The sequence below is a fragment of the Labrus mixtus genome, chromosome 14, assembly GCF_963584025.1.
Source record: "Labrus mixtus chromosome 14, fLabMix1.1, whole genome shotgun sequence".
Lineage (NCBI taxonomy): Eukaryota > Metazoa > Chordata > Actinopteri > Labriformes > Labridae > Labrus > Labrus mixtus.
In genome coordinates, this window is record NC_083625.1 from 24,784,496 (window position 1) to 24,797,759 (window position 13,264).

At 42.2% G+C, this 13,264-nt stretch overlaps 1 protein-coding gene across 1 annotated transcript in view; it reads left to right on the forward strand.

Moving 5' to 3' along the window:
* The window catches only part of uvrag (UV radiation resistance associated gene), a 122,124-nt gene that overhangs the window by 17,085 nt on the left and 91,775 nt on the right, over window positions 1-13,264 (forward strand). Inside the window, exon 7 of the mRNA XM_061055937.1 lies at window positions 9,330-9,435. Within this exon, the coding sequence (XP_060911920.1) occupies window positions 9,330-9,435 (106 nt within the window). The remainder of the gene's footprint in view (window positions 1-9,329; window positions 9,436-13,264) is intronic.

A 13,264-nucleotide genomic window follows, 5' to 3' on the forward strand; every position in this document is an offset into this window, starting at 1 on the left:
TCCACTCTGAGTCCGTCAGCTACGCTCTGTTGAGCCCACACTGGGCCAAGTCTGCTCTGATTGGTCTGCCGATCCGCTCTGTCGTTATTGGTCAGTTGCTCAGCACGCGTCTCGGAAATTTCAACATGAGCTGCAGGGCTTGCCACAACGAGCCAATGGGCTTAGATCAATGATCTCACACTGACAATGACGTCGGACTGACACATTTTTATCGAGGGGGGCTAGAGCCGAGTGTTACATGCAGCTAATGCTACAGCTAACAGGAGCACGTAGGAGAAGCCGCGTTTCCGCAGACTTTGAATTTCTGCACATAGATGTGCCTAAACATGCACAGGACACTTGGAAAACACACTAAAGAGCATATAAAACCAGAAAAAGCAGAATATGGGACCTTTAATCCTCTCTAGTTTCAATCCAAACACACAGAGCTCTTCTTTTACCCTCCTTTGTCCTTTGTAAATGAAAACCCAATACTAAATTGTGTTTTTAAAATAGTTTGAAGTACAAAAAGCTTCGCAATTGTGTTTAACCGCACTGTTACCAGTGTTTTCTAATCTACCGCCGATACATTCTCAGTGCTTGTTTTCACCCAAACGGGGGCGTGGTCACTCTGGCGAGCCTGAAGTGACGTTCGACTGCTCTTATGAATAAGCCACATTAACCCGAGCCAAGATAAAAAACATTCTTTTAAGATATTAAAGTAACAGCTAATAAAGCCTGAATAATGAAAGTATGAGGAAAAATGAGGATAAAAAAAAATGGCTGCCAGTGCAGACAGCACAGAATGCTTGATATGTTTCTTGAAATAAAAATGTACATCTTATCATCTTAAGTACATTTTGCTTGTTGAACCACCTATTATTACTCAGTAAAAGCAGTTCAGGTTTTATTTTTTTTTTTGTGCCTGGACTTGTCAGGTGAATGTGGCTGATAATGAGATATTGTTGACCAGACATTATAAGACTACACTTGGTTAGATATTTTGCAGTGTGACGTTGCCTTAAAAAGGGTTGCAATACAGTTTGATACCACAAGACGGAGACAGAGATTAGCTGAGTCAGTCGTTAGTCAGATGGGTACCCTTGTACAGTAATTAAAAGCTTGAGACAACACATGGCAGATCTGGCATCTGTTTACAAACACAGGCTTGCTGTTTCACATTTATATTTAAATGTGGTAGAATGTAAACACTACTCTAAGCATCATCAGGGCTTCCCTCGAGGGAAACCCACTGTAAACCCTTTGCCTGATCCCATAACAACCTAATTGCAGCCGGTTTGAACTAAATGCATGCACATTTGGAAGGTCCAAGTTAGACACTTCCAAAAGAAGACACGACTCCTGTTATTACGGAGGTTTCCACTTACTTTTTCCGACTGTGAGATTCAAAAAGGGGGACAAAAATGCGTCACAGGGCTTCAGTGTGTCAATAAAAAGGACGTGGTCCAAAGCAGTCTTAACTTTAACAGCGCTCCCTCATCTACATGTGGTCACAGTTTACGTTAATACGAGGGGATTCCATGTCCTCCTCGCCAGCTTCCAGGGGAAAAAAGCCCACTTTGCATCATAACTTTTATGACCACTGCGTTTGCTTCCTCTATTTTAGAAGCTTTTCTTCCACATCCTCGTCTTCTATCCACAGCCAGTGGGACTCTGGAGATTTTAACACAGTTTCATTGATCCCCGTTCTTCCCACACACTCCTCACCCGCGTCACCCCTGAGTTTTTCCTTGGCTCAGTGGACTCATATGAACATAGTTTATGATTATGTACTGCAGAATGATTCATCAGATACCGTACACTCCAACGGGGATTATCCTCCAACCCCCCACTCTGTTTCTGACCCGCTGAGCTCTGCTTAAAAAAAGAAAAAGTGCATTAAGCTTTGGAAGCACTCAGGTGGAGAGCTTTGTGCTGAAGTCTCTGCTTTGGTTGTTGGCTCAATGACTTGGTTGCATGTGTTCATACTTTTTTTTTTTTTCATATGTTTTAGAAGCTGCAATAGCGTAATGCATTGACTTGGTGGTTTTATACTTTTGTTGTCTTATTTTAATTGTTCCTCCTCCAAAGAATCTGGAGTCAAAGTCAATTAAGAGTGATAAATGTCCACAGAGGACACCCAGAGTATCATATGTTCTCACCCAACTTAATCCCACTCTGCCTTGGCCCAAAGCGTCTTTCATAAAATTTTAATGGAAATGGATGAGAACCACTTTTCTTAGAACGCGCCGCTCTTCTTGATAAATGACGGTAATTTGTCAGCAGATTCACAGTCTGCTCTTCAGCCAGCTGACGACAGCCAACCTGTGAGGAACACGGTGATGCGGCCTTGCAAACACATCAGTTCTCAGATGGAGAGATGAAGAGAGGGAGCACACATCATCAATCAGTAGTCCTGGGTCCTCCAGGCTCAGATAGAAGCTGAGCCACTTCCCACGTAGAGCTAGGCCCAAAGTCTGGGTGGAAAGAAGCCAAGAAGACGGTGAAGAAGATGAAGCAGCTGTTCATGGTTGTTTTTATTTCTTTTGTAGACACTAAAGCAGGTTCAGAGGCTCTTCATCCTCATCGTTAAGGTCCCCTGCCATGCTAAGGAAAGGTTAAATGTGCGAACAGTAAAAGAAGAGGGAAACTTTTAGGAAATAATCATTGTGCCAGATTGCTCTTGCTGGATATCTATGGTTGAAGCCATGTTTTTGGCCTCATGTGTCTGTAGACATCCAAATTCAAGGCCTGCATCCTTCCAATGGTGCTTTTGAAGACTGATTAAGTCCCAGCGTCACATCAAAGGCTTTCAAAGGCTCCAGCAAATATGTCCCACTTTTCCCAGTCTGTAAAGAATGCACACATCCTTTATGTTCCGACATATCACATGATTAAATGCAAGCCAATTCAAACAAGATGGCGGCTGACGATTACACTTTTAAAAGTTAGCAACTTGTTTCAACTCAGGTGAAAAGCAATACAAATGTTATAATCAAAGGGGGCATTGAAACTTTTAAATAGTAGGTTAGTTTAAAGGATGTTGGTTTGTTAGCTAGGTACAATGCAGCTGTTGAAGTTGCTAGGCGACAGGAGTTGCACTTAGTAAGAGTTTTCTACACAGGATATGAAGGCTGGTCCCTTCCAAGAGCGCTAACCATGAATTTGGACCCAGCAGTTGAATGTCACATTGAAGTGGTGTTCAAGAGAGAGTACTTGAGTGGCCCCTCACCTCTTTCCTTGGGGCTTAACCTTAACATTTTGCACAATAAGCTTAACTGAGGATACATAAAAAAAACACAACAGCAAAGTCCTGAATGTTGCAGTTTTGGTTTAAATGTGGCACATGGTAAACATCATTCTTGGGGCACAGCTTTCACAGTTCAGGACTCTGACACAGATTAAACCGGTATCCTAGATCTTAAAGGGAAAACTATTCCCCCCCCCCCTTCTGATCAGAGCCACATGTTGCCGCCGTTTCCTGATTTTCTTTTTTAGGTTTCTATATGCAGCATTCATGTATGAACAGTATGTAAACAGAAGCAGTGCACAGTGATTGTAGCGCTCTATGGGGGGGTCCCTCCCCTCGGAGGTGATAATGCTTTCCTGCAGGAAGCCCTAAGGTCTACTAACTGTGTGGTGGATGTTTCTAGTAACTGGACATTCTTGTGTTTACTAGGTAACTAGCACCAGAGACGGACCGCAGTGTGTGTAGTGAAAATACAAGATTTGACTAGAGAGGGCATGATCAACTCAGAGGGCGTGGCTTACTGTCTTGTGTGTGATAGAAAGTACATATTTATGTAGAAATATATATGAGGTTTGTGTCAAGTCCCTACCTCTTGGTGTTGAAAAATTAAGCCACTTCTTGAGTGTCCACTTGGCTGAGAAAAACTAAGGAATCCCCATCAGGTCCGATGAAGCCACACATTTTTATAGCAGAAATAAACGCGTGTACTGCCTGGTTCAAAAGGAATTTCATGTCAGTTGCTCATTTCTTCATTGGTACATACTGTAAGGGGTTTGATAAAAAAACAAACAAACAACATATCCGTTTTTATTTTACGCAGACTGAGAGATGTTAATACTTTTTCATAATCAGGAGCGTGACTGAGTTGACTGACAGGTTGGTGCATTAAAGCTGTAGACCAGGAGGCTTAAGCCCCGCCTCAGCTCCACCTCTTTGCCTCTTTCTAGATTGATCAAAAGTTAGGTAGCGACAGCTTTCCCAACATGGCCACAGCTATCTTTGAGCTTCATCACGCCTCCTCAGAAACCAATGGGTGACGTCACTGAGACAACGTTCATGTCTTATACAGTCTGTGGTTTTTGTGCAACACAATACTATTAGCAAACCTCGTCATTGTTTTTCCTTTGGCATACTGCACCCTAATGCATCAGTAACAAGTAAGACGAGGAAAGGGAGCAGGCAGAGTGCATGGCCGCTTTTAAAGCCAGAAAATACTCTTGTTCACATCTCTTCGGCTTCCCTGCCTCTCTGCTGTATTTTCAAGTCAACATGGCTTATAGTAACTGAGCACAACCTCACAAAAAGAAAACATCATCCCGGAGGAGTAGAGGCATGTGTGCTCGCCAAAGAAACTCCAGTAGCCTTATCTCTAATTCCATGGAGATGGAGACAATGGTGAAGTGGGGTGAATGGAGAGTTGTTTAGTGTTTTGACATTCTTGAGCAATGAGATATAGACAGAAGTACGAGGAGTTGTTTGTTGTTATCTTCCTGCGGCTGCTCTGTCTGTTTTGTCCCCAGCAGAGGTGTGATAGTGGAGCATTATCCTCACTTATTATGTCATAAAAAGTCTCAGAGTTGTGTTTTGAAAGGCTTAATTGGCCGCCCTGTTCACCCTGTAGTGTTTGAAATATGGTTGAAGGAAATGAATTCAGTGCAGTCATTAGTCCTTGGGCTTGTTTCCTCTGACCCAGGTTTGTTTGACAAGTGCATTGGGCACACTTGCACGTTATGAGCAGCTGGGGGACAGCAGGCGACAACGTTTTCAAAAGGTTTACAATACCTACAGTACACTTGAGAGATTGGTTTACCAGGGACCAGGGATGTGTGTGAATATCTGACAAAACTATTAAACATTGTTGCCTTTGTTTATTCCAGTATTTTGATTGTCAGAACAGTGTTTGTTATGCTTTTGTATTTTATTATATTTGAGGTGAAACGAGCAGAGCCCTGTGGTTATGTTCCATCCCTGCTGCTGCAGGAAGACTCTGCAGTGGCTTAACTAAGGTGCGTCAAAAGGGACTAAATAACACGCGATTAATGTGATAAATAAAAATGATTGCGTTCGTTTGGTACCTTGTCAGTCATTGTGATTAATGCTTCAATGCTGACAGCAAAAATGTTGATTAATGTAGGCCCACAATGCTGGTTAAATGTTGTGTCGAAGCTGTAAAGCAAACACCGGCCACTAGATGGAGCTATATCTTATAAGCTAAGGTAATGGACCTGCTCTCCCTGCCCTTCTGCCCAGATGTAAACCAGCACCGTACATCTCAAAGGAGCAGCACGGTTTGGCAATCAAGAAAATGGAGATTAAGTCAATTGTTGCCCGTGTCAAGTTTAACTTGCATATCGACTGGAACATTGCATAACCACATTCAGAACAAGCATGTGGATGTTAACCTGCAAGAAAGACCAAAGGCTGGTGGTGCTAAGACTTCAGGTAGCCACTTGGTAAACCAATTTAAGGTTGTTTACCAGCAATGTTAAGCACATTTCAGCTGCATTTTAAATAAGCATTCATTTTCTCCTTGAAGAACGTAATGACTAAATTACAGTTAAAAAGGCTACATGCAGTATGGTTTTGGACAATATCTATCCATGTTAGGTTAATTGTGCTCATTTTCGGTTGTTTTCTGAATTTTTTCTTAACTATAGAATAGAGGACGAGTCTAGAAGACTATTTCCGTTCAATCCACAGGAAAACGAGTCGCCTAGGAACAGCCTTACCACAGGAGTGCATTTCTTCTTTAAGAAAAGCAATGTTCTCCTGAGTGGTTTCCTTACACCCTAGATCTCTCTCTGGCTTATCTTTGTGAGCCAAATAACAAATCTGCATCTGCTGTTTCCTTCTCAACACTGATTTCACAAATGCAGATGCTGGATCAAAACACAGCATGTAAACTTTGGCAAATATTTATTCCAAGATAATCAGTAAACGTAAATGAACAGAGAACAGGAGACCCGGGTTCAGAGGAGCCGCCGTGTCTGTTGCCCTCAAACTGCACTGGAAGGTCTAAAGTTTCACCATTTTTTTTTGCTTGCTTGATTTTAAATCTTAACTTTTAACTTTGTGTTCTTTCGATACCTAAAAGCCCCTATTTAAGATCTCCTCTGTTAATCAACAAATCTGGAAGTTTCAAAAGAACAAGTTTCATCTGACACCCCGGCAGGATCTAGTACCACGGTCAAAGGAGAGAATGTTTTTGTTTTTCTGATGTTTATCTGCATGAAGGGTTGAGTGCACACGCTCAGTCATAACTTCCTGCAAATCCCCTGTGGCACACAGTTGTCAGTTAAAGCTCATGCCTCTGAAAAGGAAAGCTGTCATGGCTCGTGAGAAGGCTTTTTTTCTGGACAGTTGCCCAGGGATTAAACCTGCTGACACAATAAGGGTGCAGGGTGAGCACCCCTATGCCCCCTGCTGGTCTGTAAGGTACGATCGAGCTGATGGGCAGGCGTTAGGCCAAGACTCAGGCAATGATAAGGAGCAGACATGCGTGAAAAGCAGAGAGGAGATAACTCTTCTCACCTGGGGGAAACTGCCATATCAGATTCTACCACCACAATCACCTAAACAGATGTAGCTGTCAAAACAGATTTGCCCTGATGTCCTAAAAGACGATCTCCAACTGCGATCACTGTCACCTCAGACATATCTAAAATGTGGGCAGAAGATATGAAATGATTTTCTGGAAGAACTCCTCCCTAAAGCTCTTTTTTCCTTGTCATAGATACATTTTTTTTCTTCCAGGTTGGGTGCCAGAAAGAGGCAATAACATCAAGGGGGGGACCTTTGAGAGTTTCATAAAAAAAAGAAGCCCACCAGGATTTGTAAAATGACCCGCCAAGCTGGAAGCCTGTTAGAAAGAGCCTCTTACACTAAACCCTCTTAAGAGGCAATTTCTTGAAGACTGAAAGAAGCCACATACCTTAGGGAAACCCTATTCACCTCACCCAGATGACCTAAACCACGGGGTTACACCGTGTCTGGACCAGAAGTGTATCAGACAAGTTTTTACCCCCATGTCTCAGGCAGCAGATACGCTCTGAGTTTGATTAGTGCAGCTTGTACCGGGCCGGTCCAGTCTAAGCTGAGTCTCACATGCAACAGGGTCCTGAATCTTTTTTTTGGTGTGTGCCTGTACTAGTATAAACACAGTATTGATGTCAAATAAAGAGACATAAAAAATAAATACATTTATCTAACGTTTGTTGCATTAGTGTTGACTGAAAAAAACATCTTGAATACTTTTTATACATTTCAAGGAAATGCTGTTTCACTTCTCCTTCTCTGCTGGACGCTCTAATCAACAGTTGAAATGTACGGACAGAAAACCAGAATAGACTTTTGCTTCAGTGTTGCAAGAAAACTGATGTAACTCGAGTGGTCCCGACACAGTGTTACTGTGAGAAGACAAAGAAGCATTTAACAAATACATATAATGACATCTTTATTTGGGGGGCTCCGACAGTTGAATCATTCTTCATCTCTGAGGGAGAAAAGTATCAGTTATTGAACAACACATCTCTCATTGCAAATTAATGTAATCATATATATGATTGGTAGGGACACATTTAGCTAGAAGTGTAATTAACCATGGCCACTGATTGGCCTAGAAGTTAGTTTGCACGCACAATCAACAGAGACCCTGAGGAGGGAAGCCCGGGTTTGACTCTCGGCTTCCGGTTTCTGCTCTTTACAATTTAAATGAAAAGGCCTAAAAACCTTAAAAATAATTTTAAGAAGTGTATAATCTAACACCAGTGTGACGGTAAACTCCTATTTGTCTGCCCTCTGTTACTCATTCCCATCGTGTGTGTTTGTCGTCTGTTTCTGGGTTTTCAGAGCAGATTGTCTTTAGGGGATTTTTCTGTCTCTCTGTGAGCTCTGGATCTGAGGAGAATGTGGACTGGGAAGTTAAATACCCAGTGATTGATGGAGATAATTATAGGCTGCCATGTCATTTGTGTAATGATGGTGTTGTGCCTTATTTCAGTTGTGACAGTGACATTGTATTTTTAAAAAAAGCCTGCTCCTTTGTGGTTGTCATTAATTAGTCTAGCTTTTTGATGGTTTGCTTTGCTTTCTGGAACTTATGCTTTCAGGTCCGTCTCACGACCTTTGATCCCACATTGTGGTTCCTTTATTAGAAAATAATAGTGATTTGATTTTTTGTTGTGTTATTTGCGGCTTGCGGTGTTTAAGAACTTGCTCATTGACAATAGGCTTTTATCATTAGGGAAACTTCTCAGTATTGTTTTTGTCCTTTTGTCTAGTGTAAAAACTCTTCATGAACTGTTCCAGTTTAGGAGACTCAGCAGTTGGACGGGAAAAAAATGAAGATCAACTCCCGTAAATCAGAAAAAAGCACAGAGGAGGGATAACAAAGACACTGCACAATGACTGTGGGGAGAAGGATGATCAGTCTCTGTCATCATCCAAGCTTAAATAAAATCATTTACTGATGCAGGCATAACACAGTCAATTTAGTGCTCTCTCGACGGCACCTTTTCAAAATAAAAGTTGTTCTTGTGGTTTCAAACAATGATCTAGATTGTGACTCTAAGTACATTTACATGTTGTTAAAAAAAGTAAATTTTCTACGTTAGTGTGACTAAAACTCGACTTGTAAAATACATGAAGACACGTTAGTCAAATTGTATTAAGTCGCATTTCTCAAAGTCGGACTAACGCACCATAATGATGTGATTTGGAAACTATTTACTCTTGCATACACCTCAATCGGATCCGTCTGGTCGAGGCGTTCTCTGCATGCTCCATGGTTCCTGCGCCGGGCTTTCACCCGGAAATCAAACAGCATAACTGCGTAGAAGAAAGCCGGGAAGAACGCAAGACGACGGTATCAACATGGTGACAGTACGTAGGAAATGTAATAATTAATAACCGGAAGAATGTCCAATAGTTACCGGTTGAATAGGGGACACATCGCCACCTACTGTAGTGGAGTCAGACTTACTTTTGCCAATAAAACTTGCTCTCCCGGTATACTGGGACAAAGACAGTAGTCCAGTTAAATGGCCTAATCGAGCTGTAATTAACTCTACATGTAAACGTATTCTGTGTTTTCCTCCTGCAGGCTTCACACAGCACAGAGAGCCATCAAGCAGACCCAAGTGACAGTGCAGAAGATCGGGAAGGAGATCGAGGAGAAGCTGAGGACGACGGCGACCTGCACAGAGCGGGTGAGCACAGTCACCCATCCACAGCATTTTTTTCCAATCGATCCTGCTCTCAGCACCTCCCCCTAAAACTACCTAAAAAAAATGAACCTGTCAGAACGACAGAAAATAGGACTACAGGTGGTCTCCAGCCCAAACAAAATAACAAAACCCAGCAGTCGAAAATAAGTTATTTTCAGTGTGCCACAGAGTTTTGATTCATCTTTCATGGTATGTTCCTGCAACCGTGCGCACCTGAGAACGTATAGGCCGTGCACGGGGAACCCTGTTGGTCATTTAGATTTAGAAACTAACTCTTTAATATTCTTTGTGTCGGACAAAGGGACTTGGTTTTTTGTCTTGGCCAAAGACATTTTCTCTGTCTCTGTACAGTACGGACGGCTTATTTTCAGTAGCAGTCGGTGCTGTTGCGTCAGTAAATGTTATTGTAGGATTATATAAAAATTAGTTAAATTTCAGGCCTTGAAAAAAAAAAATAAAGCTGAGGTGTGTTCAGATGTTTTCAAAGAACGTTTCATTAACTCCACAGAGCAGTAGATCTGCAGTCATCAGCAGTAACAGGCCCAAACGTTTCCACATGAATAATAAACATCAGCAGACTGTAAAGGCTTCAAGAGCTTCTATCACCTAAATCCCCACATCTAATGGTAATGTAAAGTAATGTAAGGTGTAATTATACCCTCTGGGCTGCTATTTAAGCTATAGCTTTCTGTTTTGACGGCTCTACTGAAAAGTTGAGACGGAGCAATATCCCTTACAGATAACGCTCTGACAAAACCCCTCTGTTTATGTTTCCTCCTCCTGTCATATCCTCGCCTGGGATCCACAGAAAAAGCAAGAAAGCATATTTAACATTTTTGGAATTGGCAGCCACACAGCTGTGAAAACTGAGTGCCGATCCCGGGTTTGTTGTGTTTATTGTAAACATTCACTTCAAAAGCGTCCTGTCTCCCGTGCTGTTGTAGAAGCAGAGGCAGTGACACTTGAGGGTTTTTATCCTGCAGGTAGGCTTGCCTTCGGCCACGGGATTACATACCTTACATGCCCACATTAATTTTAGACAGCTGGGTTATTTTATCCTTTTCACAGTGTTTCAAATCTAGTATGTGTACGGGCTTTTTGTACAGATACTAAATGTAAAGCTCAGAGTGTCTCTTGAGACAGATGTTACAGCTGTTGCTTTCCATCTTTCTCTGCTGCAGCTCTGATTCAGCTCATTTTTTTGTCCCTTGTAGCCAGACCTATTAAAGTGGCTTCACTACTTGAGCTTTGCCACAAAAAGCATTGAGGCTCCATTCTTTCGCCACAAAGGATCCCTTTCAAAAAGTCGTCTGTGATATTTCCCCCTCACTGAAACATTCCTTAAAAGCCTTTTCAGAACTCCCATCAGCCAATAAATCACATAATCCTCGTCCTCTACCTTTCTGTAAAACCCGGCGGTGGGAGTGAGTGGAGCTTTGTGTGGCTCTTCTAAGGGTCTCCCTCTTTGGAGAGCTCTGTGCTCTCCTTCTGTTGTCGTCATACTGAGCCTGGATCAAAGCGGGGACAGAGTGGAGGCCACCAACCTCATCGCAGGGCCCTTTCACCCTCTCACCCACACTCTGCCATTAATCTGCTCTCTTAGAACAGCCCCCTCCACGCCTGCTGCTTATTTACTCAGCTGACCCACTGCTGTTTGATGTTCAGAGGGAGGCAGTCGGGCCCTGCTGGTGGGTTACAGTCGCACACACACTGACACGGCTGTGACCCACTTGTCGACTGTGGCGCTCAGTGAAAGTGTAGGAGGCTGGTGGTTCGTGCCAAAGCCTGTGGTGGTTAACATGAAGGCATCAGGGTGCGACACATTGGAGGGATGGAGGCTCTATCAGTCGTCTCTCTGCAACTGATACCCCTCTCTGTTTTTACCACAAGCCCTCTGAAGTCTTCAACAAGAAGCATATCTGTGTTTCCTCTGATCCAGGCCATGATCACTATCAAAGTGTATGTGTGAGATGCCACTGCCTCTCTGTTTGCAAACTACAGGATGAAAAACAAGGATGAGTCTCTGTTATTCTGCCAGCGAGCTCACCCCAGGGCCCCATGAAATCCAGAGAAATGTTTTCCAGACTCGGTGTGATCTATTCCAAAGATTTCTGTTTCTGATTTTAATATTTGTATTACTATTTAAGGATTGAAACACATTTTATCATCAGAAACATCAAACCATGTGGTTTGTGTCAAAATGTTTTAGTCATTTTCAATTAATTTGATTACACAACATTGTACGATTATTTTCAGACAGTTAAAACACTCTTTTCCTCTCGTTGTACTGACTCATAGTATTCTGGCTCTGCTGTAAATGTTGCTGCTAGAGACATATCCTGTTTTTTGACAAGCTTTGACCTTTTAACTCGCCTGCTGACTTTCCACCCTTAAACACATCACACGTTCTGAAAAACACCCAATGGTGACTTTTTAACAACATAACACCATCAGTGTCTCTCTCTAGCATGGCAACATTTCACCTGCAACATTCAGTCTTTGCATAAAGTGTGTGCGTGCGTGCGTGCGTGCGTGTGTGTGTTGGGGGGAGAGGGAGGAGCTTAGCCTCAGTCAATCACCCCAATAAAGGACAGAAGCAGTTTGCCCATAAAAGAAACCTAAACACCACATGTCTTGCTTTTTTTTTGATAGTAATACATTTTGACACATCTGCAGTTTTTTCTGTTTCTTTACATAACATTGACCACTAAAAAAAACAAGACATTAACACATAACATAACACAATGCAGGCAACACCTCATAAATTATTATTCATGTCATCATCATAAGGTTTAAATGTCCTTTACACGCCGCATGCATGCTTCAGAATAAAAAACACACAGGGTTGATCATTATCCCTGATCCCAAATGGGTTCCACCCACCAAACTTGGTGTCTTTGATCATCAAGACTCAAAAACTCAAAGTTTCTTTTGACAAACATTTTGGTTTGTGCCCGCTCCCCCATGCAAGCCACCGGACATGGAGAATATTTGTATTCCTTAGTTTTGAGGTCAAATGAAACACTTCCATCCAAAAGCACTTGAGTGCAGGGCAGTGTGCCACAGCACATGAATGAAAGTTGTCCACAATCAACCAGCATAGATCTGAACCACTTGGGTCTATTTTGTAAGTCTGGAGGGAGTTTTCAGTCGTTTAACATCTGACTGTCTTTGAAGTTGTTGTCATTTATCTCCAATTCCCCCCCCACTTTGCTGATGTAAATGTGAACCTCTAAATATTTTTTCCATTGTGTCTGAGTCTGAATGTTGGAACTTGAGGTGCACTAGATGTTAGCATTAAATTGATTCGGCACAACAAAAACTGCTACTGACATTGGTTCATGCCACATTATTTGCTGATTGCCGTCAGCAGGGCCGATATCGGCAGAGACCGATGTTGAGCCGATGCATCGGTGCATAGTTGGTTGGTACCATTTTAACAACGGGCAGTAGCTTCCCTGCAGCTTTAAAATCTGCTTTAAGCCATATTGGGCAGGATGGTAGAGCAGTTCTTGTAATGCCCTTTTGTTAATGCTACTTTTTAAAGAACATTTTTCTATTAAATCCACATTTTTCACATAAGAGAAATCACAGGGACTTCAAAGTTGAATTCCTTTTATTCTGCCCTCGAGCTTATTCACTCATATCTCTTAATTATTTGTTTTGTTCCCTGTTGCAACTCTTTTCAGCCAACTTGTCTTACATTTCTCAGTCATTATGATCCACACAGTCCCTTAACATCACCTCTTAAATCTCTCATTGCATGTTTGAAGTTAGTTGATCTGTTCATCTCAACTTATCATTTTTCATT